The sequence below is a fragment of the Hemibagrus wyckioides genome, linkage group LG17 (genome assembly GCF_019097595.1).
Source record: "Hemibagrus wyckioides isolate EC202008001 linkage group LG17, SWU_Hwy_1.0, whole genome shotgun sequence".
In the NCBI taxonomy this organism is placed as follows: Eukaryota; Metazoa; Chordata; class Actinopteri; order Siluriformes; family Bagridae; genus Hemibagrus; species Hemibagrus wyckioides.
Window position 1 is genome coordinate 10246496 of NC_080726.1, and position 21790 is coordinate 10268285.

A 21790-nucleotide genomic window follows, 5' to 3' on the forward strand; every position below is an offset into this window, starting at 1 on the left:
GAAATGTGTTGTTTTTCCATTTACTTTTTACATCTATTTGGCAATTATTTACTATTTGATTAGAGCTCCTTTGTGCATCGCTTCATTTGTACACTGTGCTGTTTGGTTGCTTTCTCACCATAATTTCCCATTCAGGATCAATAAAATAGCTCTTTCTAATCAGGATACAAATTCGTGCATATAAAATATTGCACTGAACACGTGTGTGTGTAGGTCGTGGGCCATTTTGACAGAGAACCTGTTCGCTTCAAATGTGTGTGTGTGTGTGAGTGTCTCCATCTGGTGGAGACTCTGTGTTTTGCATTTATTTATTAATAAGAACTAGAGATTAATATTTTATACCTGCAGGAACATAAACAGGAGGGGAACATATTATAATACAAATAGAATTCATAGTGTATGAAATGTATGGGGAAAAAAAACCCTTGTAATTTAAAGACCACTTCAATGTTTATTTCCAACATATTATTGCAAATTTCAAGATTTGTCTTTGCTTTTTAAAAAATACAACAACCAAAAAAAAAAGATTATATTTAGGATTTTAGGATAAAAGAAGAGATAAGGAGGTGTACATACAGTAACATTCCCAACACTTATACAGCATAGTATCCATCTCCAGTCCTAGAGAGCTGCAGTCCAGCCAAGTTTGGTGATTTTCCTGATCTAACACAGCTATTGGTGTCTTTGAAAAGGAAAATAAATCAGTTTTGCTGTATTCCAGTCCTCCAAGACTGTTCTAGGTGTAAATGTAACACTGCTGATTTTGCTGTGCAGGGTCTTGTGAGATACAGAACAATTTATCATTTAACTGAGTTAAATACTGCTACTGCATTTAGTTTATTATTTTAGGAAAATATGAGGATTGCTTAAAAAAGCAGCACAGAATGGTGGGCACAGCAAGCAACCACAATATCTCTCCATTTACATTTAAAGCACTCTTACAGCATAAATTAGACTACTGTATTCCTCTAATGAGCTACCTGTAACAGACAGCTGTGTCTGTAGAAAGCTGTTCAAAACCAGGCCCAGATCTTTCCCAACACAGTTCAGATCAAGTTTGTAATAAAAATTAAGGCAAGCAACAAAGATAAGGGCCCAATTTAAGGTTTGATGGAGAAGCTTGATCGATATGCAATGACTGTGTTCATAGTTCAGAGTTGACTCCATGAGAACGAGTTTACAACACAGAAGAGTCACTATCTCTGTTCTAGATCACATCTGGCACTGAGTGAGCTTTATTAGTATGGCAGCAACACTGGATGCCTATTCCAGATAAAAGTTATTATTTAAGATAAGTAAAGATTTCCTTTAGACACATTATATGCACTGTAATCCTAATCATACCAGAGTTTTCAACCATGTGAAAGGAGTCGAACAAATCAGGTCTCAGGTCTAAACTTCAGCAGTAACTTAGAGTAGACATTCATCATTCCACTTACAGTCTGGATTGAAGATGTTTGCATCGTGTGCTTTACATTGAGATCTTGAATTTTCATTTCAATTTAGAGCTTTGTGTTTACACTTTGGAAGTATAGCATTTTCATTACTACTTTTATGCATGTAAATATTACACCTTATTCGCAATAGATGAACAGAGATCTATTTAATCTAGTGTGTACTGAAGGGGGTGTGTTAGAGCAGAGAAAACACTGAAATGTAAAGGACAGGGGATACTTCAGGAGCATGGTACACTGTATGGTTAATAGTAAGTGGACACATGAGCATCACACCCATATGAAAGCCAAACTGTTGGAAGCACACAAGTGAACGGGTGGGTCTCAGTCAGCTTCCTAGTTCAGTAATCAGGGCACTGATCAGATAGTCTGAAATTTTAGTGGGCGTCATAATCATAAAAGCCTTCTAGGCTTTCACTCCCTATTAAAAAATCCCACAAAGCACCACATGAAACAAGAGCATTGATGCTTACTATGTTCCCTTATTGAAAATGACAGCATATTTTCTAAAGCCTCTCAGCTCAAAAAAAATGGTGGACAAACTCTCAGCCAATTTCGAATACAAATGTAAGAAGATTGTTATCGTTGCTGTAGCTTTCAAACAATTACTACTGTTATAATTTCCCTTCACTGGAACTAACTAGTCTAAAACCAGTTTAAGCATGATAATGGACCTGTGAATAACAAGTTTTTCCAAGCTTGGGTTGTAAAAATTCAAGTGGCGTGTTACAGATTCCTGACCTCAACCCTGCTAAACACCTTTGAGATGAACCGGAACACTGACTGCACACCAGGCCTCCTCACCTGACATCAGTGCCTGACCTCACTAATGCTCTTGTGGCTGAATAAACACAGCTACACTCCAAACTCTAGTGAAAAGCCTTCCTGGAATAGAGGAGCACAACAGCAAATGGGGACTACAGTAAATCTGGAATGGGATGTACAAAAAAGCACATGTGGGTGTGATGGTTGAGTGGCCACATACTTTTAGACCTGCAGTGTATCTCAATAAGGAACGTTTCACTTGAGGGTTTCAGAAAGGTGGTGGTGGTGTACAGAGTGTGTGTCTAATACAGTGGAAGGATTAGAACCCGTTATTTAACCAAATAACCCTCAAGGAACCAATTTTTCTAAGAGTACAGACAGATGTACGTCTTTTCACTATAACGCAATGTTAAAAGAAAAACATCTTATTTTAAAGAGGAATTCAAATAGCACAAAGGAAATTGTTGGAAAAAGAAAATGATACTGGAGTTTTAATAGATCTCATATCTCAGGATGTAACAGGATAAATCTGCAAGATCATAATTGCACATATGTACGTGTACACACATATACACATGCCATTCTCATTAAAACTGTCAAATGTGATGGATGATTCAGTAAACTGGTCCTGGGGTTTCTTGGATTTGGCTCATCATAGTGCAAACTCCAGTCTCTTGTGTTTAAATATTCTTGTGCACCACCTTATAGGTTCAGGTTTTTGTAGGTTTGTTGATGTCGTCAATTTCCTCTTTTCCAGACAACTTTCAGAAATCCACTGATTGTTCTAGAGGCCCTGCTGCTTTTGTTTGTCGATCCAGCAGAATCTCATCATGCATCAAAACAGTCCTTTTATAAACTCTCAAAAAACAAATGCTACCTCCACTCCTTCCATGCACTCTTTCTTAAACAGTATTTCATTAGTCCCTGTTCTAGTAAATCTGAAAGTGGTGCTCCGAAAAAACAGACTTGATTAAGACATCAGAGTGACAGCCTATTGCTCCGCCCTAATTTTATTTCACTCCACCTCCGAGACTCCTCACTGGGATTTGGGTTTGGCGCCACCTGGGGTGGGGTCAGGGGCAGGGCCACCACCCTGGGCCAATCGATTCAGGCTGCATTGGAAAAAGAGAAAGTCACAATACTGTTGAACAAATTCACTCCAATCATTTTTTTTTTAACATTTATGAATTTGTGGTTAAAGAGGCAAAAATAAATAAGCACACTCACATGTCCTTAATGTTGTCAGCATGAGCCTGAACTTTTGAAACCCAGTTGTCCACTTTTTCCTTAGTGGAAAGTTCAAAGAGCTGTCAAAATCTATGTCATAGGACCATACTGGCAGCTCTTAGAGTGGTTATTTAAAATAAAAACTAGTATTTTTGCTCTGCATAACCATAGTTTCTAGCTAGAAATGCTGAAAAATATAATATTAATGCTACATTGCAGTGTATGCCCATACTATAAACTGCCCACAGGAAATATTTCAGCCTGTAGTCAATTTAACATCACATACTCTGGCATCTTCTACAGAGCACATCAAACTCTGTGATCAGACACCAAACATCTAACATATCGTATTTGGAACAAGGCAAGTTAAACGAGAAAAATATAAATAATACCTGGTGTCGGCTGTAGAAGAGGGGGACAGAGAAGACCGCAATCACGCCTGTGGGGGGAAAAAAATCCATTTCACCTAATCAATGGTGTTAGAGCTTTGCTTTTGTTTTTACATACTGTCTTTAATTGTAATCCTATTGTATCTATTAATTGTATCTATTGACAGCACATAATGTGTTGAACTCCTTAATTTATTGATTTGGGCATCTTAAAGCTAAATGTGTCTTGTGTTATGTTCATCCTTTGGACCCAATGGTACTGTTCCGGTTAAACTGACTGAAAAAAATACACAAAAGTCAGTTACTAGATCACATTTACCAATGAAAGTGTCTTTATAACTTGTATAATAAAATATACTATAATAAAGACCTGGCTGGCATGAATCTAGAAAAAAAAATTAAATGCACCTCTGAAAAATACAATAGTCAAAAAGTCAATTTGACCCCAACACTATATATATATATACAGTGAGGGAAAAAATTATTTGATCCCCTGCTGATTTTGTACGTTTGCCCACTGACAAAGAAATGATCAGTCTGTAATTTTAATGGTAGGTTTATCTGAACAGTGAGAGACAGAATAACAACAAAACAATCCAGAAAAAGACATTTCAAAAAAGTTATACATTGATTTGCGTTTTATTTAGTGAAATAAGTATTTGACCCCTTTGCAAAACATGACTTAGTACTTGGTGGCAAACCCTTGTTTGCCAATCACAGACATCAGACATTTCTTGTAGTTGGCCACCAGGTTTGCACACATCTCACATCTCAAGGAATTTGAGCCCACTCCTCTTTGCATCCACAACCCATTTTCAATGCCCTGGCTGAGGAAAAGAGGTTCTCACTCAAGATTTGACGGTACATGGCTCCGTCCATCGTCCTTTTGATGCGGTGCGGTTGTCCTGTCCCCTTAGCAGAAAAACACCCCCAAAGCATAATGTTTCCACCTCCATGTTTGACGGTGGGGATGGTCTTCTTGGAGAAATAGGCAGCATTCCTCCTCCTCCAAACACGGCGAGTTGAGTTGATGCCAAAGAGCTGGATTTTGGTCTCATTTGACCACAACACTTTCACCCAGTTCTCCTCTGAATCATTCAGATGTTCACTGGCAAACTTCAGATGAGCCTGTACATGTGCTTTCTTTAGCAGGGGGACCTTGCGGGCGCTACTGGACTTCAGTCTTTCACGGCGTAGTGTGTTACCAACTGTTTTTTTGGTGACTATGGTCCCAGCTGCCTTGAGATCATTGACAAAATCCTCCAGTGTAATTCTGGGCTGATTCCTCGGTGTTCTCATGATCATTGAAACTCCATGAGGTGAGATCTTGCATGGAGCCCCAGACCGAGGAAGATTGACAGTCCTTTTGTGTTTCTTCCATTTGGGAATAATCGCACCAACTGTTGTCACCTTCTCACCAAGCTGCTTGGCGATGGTCTTGTAGCTCATTCCAGCCTTGTGTAGGTCTACAATCTGACATCCATGGACAGCTCTTTGGTCTTGGCCATGATGGAGAGTTTGGAATCTGATTGATTGCTTCCTTTTGTGGACGGTGTCTTTCATACAGTTAACCAGCTGAGATTAAGAGCACTCCCCGAGAGTGCTCCTACTGTAATCTCAGCTCCTTACCTGTATAAAAGACACCTGGGAGCCAGAAATCTTTCTGATTGATAGGGGATCAAATACTTATTTCACTCATTAAAATGCAAATCAATGTAGAACTTTTCTGAAATGCGTTTTTCTGGATTTTTTTGTTGTTATTCTGTCTCTCACTGTTCAAATACACCTACCAATAAAATTACAGACTGATCATTTCTTTGTCAGTGGGCAAACGTACAAAATCCACAGGGGATCAAATAATTTTTTCCCTCACTGTATATATATATATATTATGAAACATGTTTTGGTTTATTAACTGTGTGGAAAGTAAAGAAAAAACAAATTAAAAGTCACTTTAAATTAGAAATTAGTACTATTTAAAAAAAAATTAAAAATCAAATTTAAAAAATTTGGCACAGTTACATGCTGCCTTCTTTTAATTTTGTTCTCAGTTTGAAAAACATATCTGGATATAGTGACAGTATGCAGAAGATAATAATAATCCAATAAAAAGTAGGATACACTGGTTAGTATAGACGTATTTCCATATTAATTCTACAGTATAAGTTTTAAATGCTTCTTTTTAAAAATGAAAATATTCAAAGAAATAATTTCTCACAGCATTAAAATATTGTTTGACATAAAATAAACAGAGGTGTGGTCATACCGATAATAAGCAAAGTAAGGCCATTGCAAAGAGCTCCCAGATACGTCACCAGATACATCAGCAACAGGAACTGCAAATAAAGCAGGAATTCATTTAACCAATACACATAAACGTTCAAAGTGACACACGAGGCTCAAGTTACTGTCCCACTATGACCAAACCCTGGTCTTTGGAGGGATTTGTGATGGAAGATGATATCATCCACTGATGAGCCTGTCAATCAACAACAGGAGTCTCTCTTAATATTAGTCAGTGTGTTTATTCCAGTACAACCAACTGAAACTAGAAACCTCTCTTAACCCTCTACTTTTGGACTGCCCCATGTCACATACCACTCAGGTCAGAATGAGGGCCCAAGGATTCGATGCCTGCTAAAAGTGTTCCCTTGCCTGACTGAACACAGTGCTGGGTGCAGAGCTTTAAGATGGCTAGAAGAATGGCAGAATATATAAGGAGTCTCCTAAAACACTTTAAGGGCTCTATTTTTCATGACAAAAAATAGTATGATTAGTATGAGAATTCTAATTATTAGTATGTTTGGTTAACCTATTTATGTATTTTACAAGAACACTTAACTGTGTATATCTGCAAAACATAGCTGTGAGAAAAGCACTTTTTTAATTGAACTTAATTTAATTAAAGTGGATTTGTATGGCTTCGCTTGAAGTCAGAGAAGTAACATTTTGCCTGTGCTCAGAAGGGTGTTAATAGGTGGTGCATGGAATGTTGTACTACAGCGGGTACAAAAATACCACTACACAGGCAGTTTGAACGTTATAGAGATAAAACTGGACAAAAGGAAATAAACTGGTCTAAATCCAGCCAGACTAGCAATACACCAAGTTTAACTAACAAATTATGCTTGTTACTACACCAATTCCCACAGGCTATAACTAGTCTGTGGAAGTGCAACCTTCTTTCAGTGTATGAATCTCACCTTAAGAGAGTCAAACAGGCAAGCTACAAAGACGAGGCGCTTCAGTGTGTCCAGAGCAGCAAAGAACAGGAATATAGCTCTCTGCATGTAGTGTTCAGCTTGGTCTCCAGATAGACCAATGTCCACATCTAGATAAGATCTGTAGAATATAAATCCAAAACAGACTCACCTGATGTATCCAAAGTTACAACATACCTTATTACCGTCTCTAAGTGACGGAAAAAATAAGACTCACTGGAAGGGGTGTGCTCCATCTCTGAGCTGCAAAGCATGCAGCAGGTTGCAGTAGATGCGGACAGAAATGGTGAAGCACACGATAGCCAGCGAAAGAGTGGAGAGCACAGTGATGATACTGAGCTGGAAGAGAGACAGCAGGCCCACCACCAGGCCGGTGAACACCATGCCCGTCCGCTCAGTGTCCTTCCAATAGATCAGATCCAATACTGAGGAGAGACAGGGACATGAAGACAGAGAAAAAGAATGCATAGTAGATTATTAAAGGAGGCCATGGTACAGCTCTCACTTGTGAACAACAGGAATAGTTTAATCAGAAAAAAAATCATTCATTCACACTTTAAGTATCCAGTTACTGACCAACATAGTTTGACTGCTGACCAGATATTACTTTGGTGGCGACATGTATCAGTGGCATTATAGTAAATGTTGCACTGGTTTAAGAGTATAAGATCAGACACCACAGCATTTGTATAGATGTTTTACCTCACAACCACTTTATTAGAAACCAACCTTGATGGACTACCTCTCCGATGACCACTTTATAAGTGTACAATTCAGGGAAATCATCCTCTAGCCTTACATCAATGTCAATAAGGGTTCGGGCTGTAACAGCACTGTGGGATTCATATTTTTGGCTGGTGGACTGTTGTACATCTCAGTAGTGACACTGTGGTGATTTAAAGTTCCAGCAACACTGATCTACTGCTTTGACAAGGGCACTAATAGGGCAGGACAATGTTAGTGTCACAGCAAAAACCTGAATGGCCTTCCAAGGTGGTAGTCCTATGGTAGTCTCTCAGTGGATAAGACAAATGAGGGTATAACTGCATACCTATTAAATGCCCTAAATAGTAAATATACATGATAAAATGCCTGGTGTATGTAAGTATAAGCTAACATGCAGGGGTAGCATATTACACTGTTAATGCATTATATAAAATCCATTCTGTTTAATCCCACCCCTTATATTTCTCATGCATATGGCAGAGTGAACAAGAACACTTAGGACAGACTTTAGGGTTCCCTGGGGCTAGATATAGCCTCCAAAGAAAGGGTGGGAAATGCAGAATTTAACTATAGCTACAAAAGCACCTGTTGGCAGAACTCTAACAGCATCCAGCCCCCTCTCAACACCCTGCCTGTCTCAGAGTTTCCAAACTGAAGTCTGGTGCCACCATGCAATCAAGATTTGCATTCACACAGTGAGATTTTCCCTGCATTCAGACACCTTGATTTGATTGACTCATGGAAAGAAAATCTTGGGTGGGACACCTAAGATATTATATTGCAGTGATTATGATTCATTTATTTTTTTTAACTGGATCCTTGTGATGATATTTGCCATTCAACTTCCAAAAGAGGAATGCACAATGTGTGAATGTTATTAATGGCATTCTAACCACTTTTCCCTGTCTGGATGGATTACTGAGGGACAGCCAATAGACGACATGAAGATGACACCTCAGTAATCTGTTGCGAATTACCTCAGTGGTAATGCCGTTCACGCCTGGCCTTCATGAGTGACGGAGTGCAACAGCAGATTGAACATTTATAATCAGCTACTGTAAGACACTGAGTTGGCATACACCTGCCTGTTGTCTAAGCAGGTGACTCTGCAGGCTAATTTCACGTGGCGTACTTCAGTCATTACACACTCCCTTCTGTCTATGCATGTGCACATTAAAGCCCAGTCAGAAATCACTAATAACATGACTGGTGTTTACTTGTTCATATATGTGAAATGTTAAAATGTCAAAAACTATTGGAATACACATTTGGTCAACAATAAAGATATTTCGTTCTTTAATTTGCTATTTGATTTACAGTGTTTTCTAGAATCTGAGGATTTTCCATTTAATATTTGATACCTACTATCACTTTTTAAAATCATTTTTTCTGTAAAAGCTGTCATTTTTTTCTCCTTCTCTTCATTGTTTGTTATTTTGTTTTTTTTAAATGTATAAATGTTAGCTACAAAATAGAAATATATAATAACAGAAAGAACTTCATGGCTTTGTTTGTTTGCTTGATTAATTCATTTCATTTAAAATGTTAGCAAACTGCATATTGTGATATGTGATATACAATACAATAATGATTGTTTATAATCTATGACCTTGCATAGCTTCCAGATCTGCTGTATGAATAAAGTATGACAATATCTTTAAATATCATGTGATTTGCATGTGATAAGGGCAACTTAAACATTATATCAATTATTTCTTGGCCAGTTTTTGGTGTTTTTAAAGACACTCATATAGTCCCAAGCTATAGGTCATATATCTAATCCCAATCAGAATTCACCGTAAATGCATAGGTAAGCTTTGGTACTGCATCATCATGACTTGAGAACATTTATTCTACTCTTTCTACATGGTGATATTTATCACATGATTCATTTAGTACAGCTTCTCAGATAACATTCTCAGTTTTAAATCCTGGCTTGTTCAAAGTTAATATAGATTACTTATGTTCTCGCTACACTTCAGAGATTTCAGATTGGTTATGTATCTATAATGGTGTTTTTTCTTTTTAGTACACGATTTTGCACTGCTCTGGAGAAGGCTACAGATTTGTGCTGAGTTTCCACAAAGCATTATTAATTGGTTGAGTAAGCAACTGCTTTTGGGAAACCTGGCCTAGTGTTCATTCTCCAATCACACAGCACAAGGACCTAATCCCAGAGCATTGCTTTTGGACGTTCCTTCTCCAACATCCGGAGCCTTGTGTACTATAAATTTAGAAGTTGTTTACATTTGGTTGAAGAAGGATGTCCAGTATAAATTTAGGTTAAATCAAAACACAGTGCAGTAGATAAGCAGAGCTGTGCTTGAGATGTTAGTAACAGTAGGACAATATAACAGCCTCCTGCTTTTATTTATATCGCATTGTGTACTTCTATATTTATGGCTTAATGAAATGACAGAAAGATAACACCAAGGCCAGATACAACCCTTAATCCTTTTAAACACGCCCATCAAGTCTACACATACACCCATGTACACACACATACACTCACGAGAAGTTCTTGATTGAATCCTTTGATATTTGGATTATTTCATAGCAGCATTACACACTTATCTTCTCCAACTAACAGGCAGAAGTGAGGGAAAAAAACAAACAAGACAAACCCAACTGCAAATTCTGCATTGCCACAAGAGAGAAATGTTCCCAAAGCAGGTCCAATCAGTAGAGAACTGAAACTAGATTTTCTCAGTAGTAAATATTTTTTGTGTACATTCAGGATTCCTCACCTTTGCTGGCCATTTCGTGAGCTGCTGGAGGTTGAGGCCTCTCCTGCTTGTCTCTGTCTCCCTGCTGTGCTCAGAGCGATGGAGCTTTTTTGGCCTGCACTTTGCTAAAGACAGCCCCCCATCCCTCTGGCTAAAAATAGCATAGCACCATCATGGCCGTCCCCAGCCAAGAAGACAGAGGCAGAGGTGGTTGTATGCGTACACAAGAGGGGGACAAAGAGGCACACTCATGCATACACATCATGAACGACTGACAATGAGACACGCCAGATACAGACAAGTATTCTGTATCAATAACAAACCATACAAGCAAGGACATGTAGTATGTCACCTGAAGTTGCAGATGATGTCATACAAAAGAAAATGCCTGTATTGGTGTAGAATGGTGTATTTATTGCATAGTTCCACTGGGTATAGTAAGCTTTAAAGATTGTAACAAGAGAAGCCATATTGAATATTTCATTGTCTTCTATTGTACAGCCACCATGTTGGATCTGGCATGTGCATACTGTATGTACACACGCCATCTCTCTCTACTGTGTGTGTGAGTGCAAACATTCAAGCAAGCAGCAGGACCCCACCATTAGAGCACCATACCAGCAATCTCTAGGGACTGTTGCTATGGAGACCAAATAATGCTTCGTCCGCTAAAACATATTCACTTCTAACTAGCGTTGGGAAACCTGAAGGGAAACCTCCCTATGTCTTCTGCTGAGTGTGCTGACTTTGGTGCTTTGTGTATATCTGGGTCTCCGGGCTTGTTCACAAAGTGCCAGCATAGGTAAAGGATTTCAATCCAGCTGAATAAGAGTAGCACTAACAACCAGCTATGATTAATTGATTAAACGAGTGCAGTCAACTGTGGAAGGAAAAGCTGCAGCCAAACCAGTGTTTTGCAGAGAATATTTGACAGCCCCTCTTATGAAGTACATTTGATGAGTATAACTGAATAAGAATGATGGATGTTGAACTGTAAATAAAAAGGCAAGGGGAGACAGGTTCTGTGTTCGACTGAACCTTGGTTAAAGAAGAGAATGTAAGCTGTTCACAAAGTGATTATATTCATACTTCATTCTGAATTTCAAATGTTCAGTCACACATCTGTAAGTGTGAAATCTGTCAGCTTCAGATTTCAGTTCAAAATTCAATTGCAGATGGGATAACACCAATTCAAAGTAATGACCTTCAAATTCAGATTTTTGCATTTATGTTGAAATTTCTATTCATAAAAACAAGTCCATAAATAAGAGACTAGAGCTTGACGATATGGTGATGTAATATCAGCACTTTAACACAATATTAATAAATACACACAAACTCTGATTGGAAGAGGCAATATCTGATTGGAATATGAAAAAAATGCCCTGGCTGAAGGAAGGAGGTTCTCACTCAAGATTTGACGGTACATGGCTCCGTCCATCATCCCTTTGATGTGGTGCGGTGATGTTGTCCTGTCCCCTTAGCAGAAAAACACCCCCAAAGCATAATGTTTCCACCTCCATGTTTGACGGTGGGGATGGTCTTCTTGGAGTCATAGGCAGTATTCCTCCTCCTCAAAACACGACAAGTTGAGTTGATGCCAAAGAGCTGGATTTTGGTCTCATTTGACCACAACACTTTCACCCAGTTCTCCTCTGAATCATTCAGATGTTCACTGGCAAACTTCAGATGAGCCTGTACATGTGCTTTCTTTAGCAGGGGGACCTTGTGGGCGCTACTGGATTTCAGTCTTTCATGGCGTAGTGTGTTACCAATTGTTTTCTTGGTGACTATGGTCCCAGCTGCCTTGAGATCATTGACAAAATCCTCCAGTGTAATTCTGGGCTGATTCCTCGCCATTCTCATGATCATTGAAACTCCATGAGGTGAGATCTTGCATGGAGCCCCAGACCGAGGAAGATTGACAGTCCTTTTGTGTTTCTTCCATTTGGGAATAATCGCACCAACTGTTGTCACCTTCTCACCAAGCTGCTTGGCGATGGTCTTGTAGCTCATTCTAGCCTTGTGTAGGTCTACAATCTGACATCCATGGACAGCTCTTTGGTCTTGGCCATGATGGAGAGTTTGGAATCTGATTGATTGCTTCCTTTTGTGGACGGTGTCTTTCATACAGTTAACCAGCTGAGATTAAGAGCACTCCCTGAGAGTGCTCCTACTGTAATCTCAGCTCCTTACCTGTATAAAAGACACCTGGGAGCCAGAAATCTTTCTGATTGATAGGGGATCAAATACTTATTTCACTCATTAAAATGCAAATCAATGTAGAACTTTTCTGAAATGTGTTTTTCTGGATTGTTTTGTTGTTATTCTGCCTCTCACTGTTCAAATACACCTACCAATAAAATTACAGACTGATCATTTCTTTGTCAGTGGGCAAACGTACAAAATCCACAGGGGATATATATATATATCAAGAGGACCCCTTTTCAATGTTGACCTTTCACAAAGGTTCTTTAAAGTAAATGTTTCTGACCCGAACCCATCAAAGTGCCCTGTGCATGTTTCACCACTTCAAAATGGACCACACTGTTTGACCACTAATGTTTAGTATATATGTTTAGTCTTACCTGCGATCTGGATGTGTATCGTCAGCCCCTCTGACAGGTTAAGTGTAGAGAACCACTGTTCCCTGGTGGGCTCTTCCTGAGTGTTTTGATCAATGGGGATTTCTGATGTTTGTGATGCTTCTTCCTCAGTCTGTAATGTGGCTGTGGATTCCGTGCCAACATATGGCTCTGATGCATGAAGCTGTTGAGCTGTGGAGTTGATAAAGTGGATAATCAGCTATCAGAATTAAAACAAGACATAAACTGAGTTTATGTCTCATATACACCAATCAGGCATAACATTATGAGCACTGACAGGTGAAGTGAATAACACTGATGATCTCCTCATCATGGCACCTGTTAGTGGGTGGGATATATTAGGCAGCAAGTGAACATTTTGTGTTAGAAGCAGGAAAAATGGGCAAGCGTAAGGATTTGAGTGAGTTTGACAAGGGCCAAATTGTGATGGCTAGACCACTGGATCAGAGCATCTCCAAAACTGCAGCTCTTGTGGGGTGTTCCCGGTCTGCAGTGGTCAGTATCTATCAAAAGTATCCTTTAAGTCCTGTAAGTATCCTTTTTGTCCTGTATTTAGCAACTTACAGGACTTAAAGGATCTGCTGCTATACCTATTTAGGTATATACTACACATTCATGCGAGTTATTTATTTAAAGTCACTGTCAATGTTTCATTGTAACTACAGTATGTGATCCAAATAAAATTTTTTCATATACTTCTGTCATCTCCTTACATTACAGTAACTGATGCAAGAACAGACCTGCATCTGGCAGGATTTTGTATCCACCATATTTAGTGCACTAATGAATCAGCGGTCATTACCAAAGTGGCTTGACTAGAATGAGATAATATAATCCTAAGCACTGGATCCTGATTATTGTACTCAGTGCTGTAAAAGCTTAATTAGCTTGGAGATGTTGTGGTGTGGTATGATAGTATGCACTTAAAGCTTACTATAAACCAGAAACTGTATAATAAGGACTATAGGTTAGTGCACCTGAGCGGCTGTGTGCAGCAATCAAGTGCACATAAAACCCAATCTAATAATTCTACACCTCAGTGCTCCTTAAAGGGTAGAAAATACCCTACACAAAAGTTTAGTGGAAGTGCTTCCAACCCCTTTCTACCTTATTATGGGTATGATGAAATTGTAGCTAATAATCTGTACAGTATTTATTGAATACTCTGCTTAGTAAATACCTATTAACTGACAGGTGTTCAAGATCACAATAAGTTTTTAACATTTAAAACCATGTTGGCAGAGACTTTAATCCATAATTTACTGTATATCATACACTGTATGGTCAGAAGTGTGTGGATATTTGACCTTCACGATCATATCTGGTTTTCATACAATTGTACAGACTTGTCTTTGTATATGCTGCAGCTTTACAATTTCCCTTCACTGTAACTGCCAACTGGGATAAACTGGAACACTGATTGCGCCCCAGGCCTTCTTGCCTAACAACAGCACCCAACCTCACTAATGCTCTTGTGGCTCAATCAAGACCACATCCATGTTCCATAATCTAGTGGAAAACTATCCCAGAAGAGGGGTGGTTGTTATAGCAACAAATCTGGCACAGGATGTTCAACAAGCACATATGGTTGTGATGGGTCAGGTGTACACTTACGTTTGGCCATATAGTGTTACTGATCTTACTAATGCCTGGCAATATTAAGCAATTTATGTAATATACAATTGTATAAAATATTGACATCCTTTGCTTTAAGTAGTTAATATTTAATACAATCATTGTTTTATTGTTTGATTTTTACAACTGTCCTCAGGTTGGTTGAGTAAGAGTGTATCTGAGTGAATCAGACGAGGTCATGTGATTAGTTTTACACTGTAGTGTGTGAATCATATCAGATCACCAGTCAGAAATTATCCGGCAGCTTAGGTGCACACACACACACACACACACACACACACACACATATCTATATATTATAAACATTTTAATAAAGCACATATACCTATTTTTATCAGCTGAATGAATGTCTAATCATACATTATACATAAGGCCTAGCATACTAAGATATAACTGTTTTTTCCTAAACTCATCATAGTCTTAGTGAGGTCTGAGATGTGATGTCGTACCTTCATAGCTATCTGTAACATAGCACGTTTCCTGTAATGTGATCTCCTCCATTTCTCCCTGTAATTCTTCATCACGAACATACTCTATTCCCTGATCGGATGACTCTAGAGTTCGACTGTGGCTCTCCACTGGTTCAGGAAGTTGGTTTTCTACAACCTGCTGCTCCTCCTCTCCGCTCATAAAGGCAAGGGGGTCCCACTCGACAGCGGGTGAGTCTGGAGGTAAAAAGGTTTCCACAGTGTCCATACGGCGTAGTGAGCCTTGTCTTCCTCTCCCTCCCGTTCTCCGTCGGCCTGAGTCTCTCCGCCCTGAGCTCTCGCCCTCGGAGAAGGCAATGTATGAGAACGTGAGCTCGAAGGAGTTCTGCCGGGGGGTCCCCCACATGGAGGAACTGCTGAGGTCATCTTCAGGGCCTTCTTCATCCTCAGACCACTCCCGTGCTGTTAGGAGCTCCGGGAAATCTGACTCCTCATTACCACCTAGGGCAGAAATGGAGTAGTAATAACAGTGCTGGTGTAGGAGTAGCAGCATAGAGCAGCAGAAAAGGTCTGTATATGACGGTAAAAATCCACCAAATGATCGAACAATCTGTTTTACAAACAATCCCAATTAGTTCAGTGATTTAATATGGCATATAATGAAGAGAAATACTCAAGGTCAAAGCAAATCTGTTCAATAGTGTTTGGTTTTAATCTGTAGGCTAATATTAGCTGACCTGATGGAGAGGTAACACTGACTAAGCTAACTACTTAGCTGGCAGCATTACTGCAGTGCTGTGGTAAGATAGCTAGCTGTGACTGTGTGCTATGACTATAGATCAAAAGATGCACAGTAATCATAGCACAAAGGACAAATTAATACTGAAATATCAGAAAAAGTGAACAAAATACAAGAAGTGGTCCATAAATAAATTTTCCATACTTCTTCAGTCAGCTTACAATTTGTGTGTGCACCTTCACATTTAGCATCATTAGCTAAGATAGACAGCTACCATAACACATCATTAAGTATTTGCTAAGCTGACTTAGCAATTGCTAAGTCAAATAATATTAGCCTACAGATGTAAACCAAGCAGTAGCAACAGTAAGGTAACTATATATTGCCAACTCCCATTGCACAGTGGGAGTTTGGGCCCAGTATTCCTATATATACTATATTGCCACTATATTGTTTTGGGACACCCCTCCAAATCACTAAATTCAGGTGTTGTTTTTCAGGGATTGGGCTTGGCCCCTTCCTGTTCCAACAGGCAAAGTCCATAAAGACATGGATGAGCAAGACTGGTGTGGAGGAACTTGAGCTTCTAGTGGAATGGTCAAAAATTCCTATAAACACACTCCTAAGCCTTGTGGAAAGCCTTCCCAGAAGAGCTGAAGCTGTTATAGCTGTAAAGGGTGGGACAACTCCATATTAAATTCATGTACATGTAAAGGCAGATGTCCCAAAACATTGGCAATATAGTGTATATTGTGTAAAACAAGTTACCAAGTTTGCTAGTGAGTGTTAGCTCTCACTCTCCCACAGCTCTCCACAGCTCAACAGTCTGTTGTTTAACAAAGTGAGCCTGAGCCACAGTATGGGAATTCTGTGAAATAGTCTAAATTTATTCATGTTTCTAAGCCTTTGTCAGGAGATATTACTGATGAAATGTCAGGAAATAATATACAGAGGTTTATATGCATATACAGTAGATATATTTATATATAACCTCAAGATTTAACTCTAGAAAGTAAAGTAATCCTTACCATCTGTACAGGGAGGAGTGGAGTCAGGTGTTGATGAGACAGAGCCAAACTCCTCTGAAACAGAAGGACATAAGTTATTCCCAAATCCTTTATCCAGTATACAAACATTACCATGCTACTGACATTACTCTGGCAACTGCCAAGAGACGTATTGTATCCAACAACTCATACTGTGTCTAAAACAGTATCTAAACATCTCGTACTGTATCCAAACAACTCATACTGTATCTCATACTGTGTCTAAAATGGTATCTAAACATCTCATACTGTATCTAAACAACTCATACTGTATCTCATAATGGACCTAAACAAATCATACTAAATCTCATACTGTATCCAAAACTGTATCTAAACAACCTATACTGTATCTCATACTATGGACAATTTAAAGATGTCAATCAAGCTACAATGCCCATCTTTGGACTGGGGGAGGAAACCAGAGTACCTGGAGGAAGAACCTGAGCTACACACATAATGGAGGCAGAAACTGAACCCCAACCCTGAAGGTATGAGGCAAATGTGGTAACCACCAAGCCATAGTGCTTGGTGGTTAGCACAACACCAAGCCCCCCCTAACCCCCCCCCGCCCCCCCCCCAAAAAAATACCTAATACTTTTTAAAAAATAAATATTTGAAAATTATTTGTCCATTATGATTGGGATAAAAGATAACAATGGCTGTTATTCTGAATATCTAGAACTTTTTCCGTTAATATTTAATGCTTTCCTGGTAACACCTTTATGAGACAACAGAGAAGTGTGAGTGGAATAATATCATAAAACTATTTCGAGTTTATTGTCAGATAAATACACTATATTGCCAAAAGTATTCGCTCACCTGCCTTGACTCGCATATGAACTTAAGTGACATCCCATTCCTAATCCATAGGGTTCAATATGACGTCGGTCCACCCTTTGCAGCTATAACAGCTTCAACTCTTCTGGGAAGGATGTCCACAAGGTTTAGGAGTGTATTTATGGGAATTTTTGACCATTCTTCCAGAAGCGCATTTGTGAGGTCACACACTGATGTTGGACGAGAAGGCCTGGCTCTCAGTCTCCACTCTAATTCATCCCAAAGGTGTTCTATCGGGTTGAGGTCAGGACTCTGTGCAGGCCAGTCAAGTTCATCCACACCAGACTCTGTCATCCATGTCTTTATGGACCTTGCTTTGGTCACTGGTGCACAGTCATGTTGGAAGAGGAAGGGGCCAGCTCCAAACTGTTCCCACAAAGTTGGGAGCATGGAATTGTCCAAAATGTCTTGGTATGCTGAAGCATTCAGAGTTCCTTTCACTGGAACTAAGGGGCCAAGCCCAGCTCCTGAAAAACAACCCCACACCATAATCCCCCCTCCACCAAACTTTACACTTGGCACAATGCAGTCAGACAAGTACCGTTCTCCTGGCAACCGCCAAACCCAGACTCGTCCATCAGATTGCCAGATGGAGAAGCGCGATTCGTCACTCCAGAGAACGCGTCTCCACTGCTCTAGAGTCCAGTGGCGGCGTGCTTTACACCACTGCATCCGACGCTTTGCATTGCACTTGGTGATGTATGGCTTGGATGCAGCTGCTCGGCCATGGAAACCCATTCCATGAAGCTCTCTGCGCACTGTTCTTGAGCTAATCTGAAGGCCACATGAAGTTTGGAGGTCTGTAGCGATTGACTCTGCAGAAAGTTGGCGACCTCTTCGCACTATGCGCCTCAGCATCCGCTGACCCCGCTCCGTCAGTTTACGTGGCCTACCACTTCGTGGCTGAGTTGCTGTCGTTCCCAAACACTTCCACGTTCTTATAATACAGCTGACAGTTGACTGTGGAATATTTAGGAGCGAGGAAATTTCACGACTGGATTTGTTGCACAGGTGGCATCCTATCACAGTTCCACGCTGGAATTCACTGAGCTCCTGAGAGCGACCCATTCTTTCACAAATGTTTGTAAAAACAGTCTGCATGCCTAGGTGCTTGATTTTATACACCTGTGGCCATAGAAGTGATTGGAACACCTGATTCTGATTATTTGGATGGGTGAGCGAATACTTTTGGCAATACAGTGTATAAATACGTATCTAAAGCAATAAAGTTTAATGTCATGTGCATAATTCTGGGTTTAAGAAAACGAGTCAACAGTTGACGAAAGTTACCTCGACTTTAATGTGTTCTTAGTACTACTCATGCACCTACACACGTGAAACTGAACTACAGCCAGATGGTATGAAAGGGGGAGCTATACAGTAATAACAATAAAGTGGCATTCAAGCATATATCACAAGATCAGGGGAAAACTTTAACATTGAGTCTTAGAAAAAAACTGAAGAGATACATGCACAGAAAAATAGTGCTATAAACTATAAACCTTTTCTAGTAGCTTATACTGGGGTTGGAATGGGATAAGGGTACTATCAAGGGTACACCTTTTAACTTGAAAGTGCAATTCAAAGCTTTACTCTAAATATTAATGATGTCTTTTAAATATCTAAACAATGTAGTGCTATTTGATGATATCCTGTTGCTTTAAATATGAAAGGCTCCAGTTAATAAGCAGGATACACTGCTCTGTATATTGCATGCATAGGAGAGGCCTTACTGTAAGTGAGACAAAGCATACACAGCACCCATGGACCCACCCGTAAGTACAGTTCAATGTACATTAAAACAAATAATAAAACACTAGGACAGCACAAGGAGGGGGGAAAGGCACACAGACTGCTATTTATGCATTTTTCTATATAAGGGATGTGCTCCTGACATATATACACGTTGTACAGTGGCAAACATCAGCACTAGAGCATCAACACAAACAAATTAGCCAAACTAGGCATCTTTACAAGGGGAGGGAGGAGATGAGGATGATGATTTTTCAACAAAGACAGCTGGAAATGAAAAGTTGTCATGTAAGGCCAAATAACATGCCTTTTTTTGCGCACTATATTGACATACTAATTAGTACTCTAGTATACACTGCTGTATAACATGCTGTTTAGTACGCGAGTGTGCATGTTTAAATAAACATAACTAGAATACAGCATGTACATGGAGGAGAGGATGCCGCTGATGCAATGAAACAAAGACACTCACTGCAGTGGGAGAATCCTAAAACCTGACCCATGCTCCATCAAGGCGCTGCTGGGCCTGTCCGCTCCTCTCTCTCCCCCCTCCAGCGCCCTCCAGATGCTCACTCATCCGCTGGATTTCTTCTCCTCTTGCCGGATCCCTCACATTCTGCTGTTCCGCTCCTCCTTCCTTCTCTCCTCCTCTCAACCCATCCTATAACGCGCCGGTGGCTCGTGCGCTACCTCATGCTGTTTTTATGGGTTGCCAGATTGGTATGTACTGCACGTTTTGTGGGTGTGATTTGTTACAGTCTACAGAGTGCTTTGGCACTACATTAAATAAAATGCAAAGGATAAATCGTTTTCCGACGCTGCATTCGGCAATCCATTGAACCAAGTGAATTCTTATTCTTTTTAACCCTTTAATGTCCAAAGCAATGGAAAAATTCTTACTTTGCATTATTTATTTAATTCGGTCAATAATAACAACAATATATAACTGTTTTTTTTTAACAGACCCCATAATTATTTAAATATAGGCCTCTATCAAATGGCTGCCCAGTCGGCTTGGGTTAAGTTAAAAAAAATTGTTAATGAAATATAGTGACTCTACCAAACGGTCACATAGGACATTAAAGGGATAATACACCCTGAATGACTTAACACTGTTTATAATTGTAATTAACATGTGATCATCCAAGAATTCTTTTTTTTTTTTTTCAAGGATTTTACTTTGTTCAGTTTGAGCTTCTTCAAGAAAATGTTGCTCCATTTTCACTTACCTACCTTGCTTTAGTCCTTAAGTTGTTCGTAGACTCTACTCAGACAGAGCAACGTCCAGTGCTTAATGCCATAGTGTTTCTCACCTCATAAACCTCTAACCAAGCTGATGGCCAAACTGCTGATGAGTCCAGCAAGTGTTGTCTCCACCACTTTTATGTAAATATTTGTATGTATATATAATACATTATCTTAAGTGTGGCTGAGGACATATTCCCCTTTGATCAATGTGTTTTCACAATTCCATTCAATTAATTTTCCGGAAATGTTATATTTGAAAAAAGATTATGATTATGATTTGTGTTTACAAAATTAAATTAATTAAATTGTTGTGAACAGAGGTTTTAATACTGTGAACAATTTGAACTGCATGGTTAAGATCTTTGAAAATAAATAAATAAATAAATAAATAAATTTGGATAAACAAACAAAGTCTCTGAGCTGGGAAAATAATGGTTAATTGTAACATAATTACAGCAGCTCTTTAGCAGACCTCTGTCATTTTAGCCTTAAATGTAGCTCCAAAGTTACCGTGCAAATAATTTGCATTGGATGCATATTTAATAGCATACTGATGTTGATTATTTCCACAATTATTCTTTACATTTGTATATAGAGTCATGATGCATGTCATGTTACACCCCTAGTAAACAGCAAAAGACTAATTGTTCAGGTGTTTAGCAGGATGTGTCCTAACTGGGTGTCCTAAAGTGTTAGATCAGACTAAATGCAATACACTGTGATATGTTATAGAGCACTCAGCTGAACGGATCTCTCCTGAGCCGCACAGATAAAAAGGGGCAGCTCTATCTGTTTCTTGTGAATGGATCAAGCTTAAAGCTTAGTATTTAAAGATTCTAAAGAGTTTAAAAGGTCATCAGCTCCAAATACACTAGATTAATGGCTTTAATGGATTAAAGTGAGATATCTGATTATAATATTCATAATTGTGATATTAATCCTGAATATAGTTTATAGTTGTGTGATTAATCTGTACTAATTATGCTACTAC

General features: G+C 39.3%; 1 protein-coding gene across 2 annotated transcripts; it reads right to left on the bottom strand.

Moving 5' to 3' along the window:
- Positions 1–2680: 2680 nt before the first annotated feature.
- rtn2a (reticulon 2a) lies at positions 2681–20187 on the bottom strand. 2 transcript variants are annotated; one of them, XM_058412823.1, is made up of 10 exons: positions 20024–20187; positions 16945–16998; positions 15199–15678; positions 13097–13285; positions 7274–7481; positions 7039–7177; positions 6102–6171; positions 3839–3885; positions 3447–3505; positions 2681–3331 (listed from the first exon to the last, which is right to left on the bottom strand). In XM_058412823.1, the coding sequence occupies exons 1-10, from the start codon at positions 20052–20054 to the stop codon at positions 3256–3258; spliced, it is 1353 nt and encodes a 450-aa protein (XP_058268806.1). In that variant the 5' UTR covers positions 20055–20187; the 3' UTR covers positions 2681–3255. The 2 variants fall into 2 exon arrangements, with proteins under 2 accessions (XP_058268806.1, XP_058268807.1); XM_058412824.1 differs by lacking the exons at positions 13097–13285; positions 15199–15678; positions 16945–16998; positions 20024–20187 and adding an exon at positions 10530–10665.
- Between the last annotated feature and the right edge of the window lie 1603 nt (positions 20188–21790).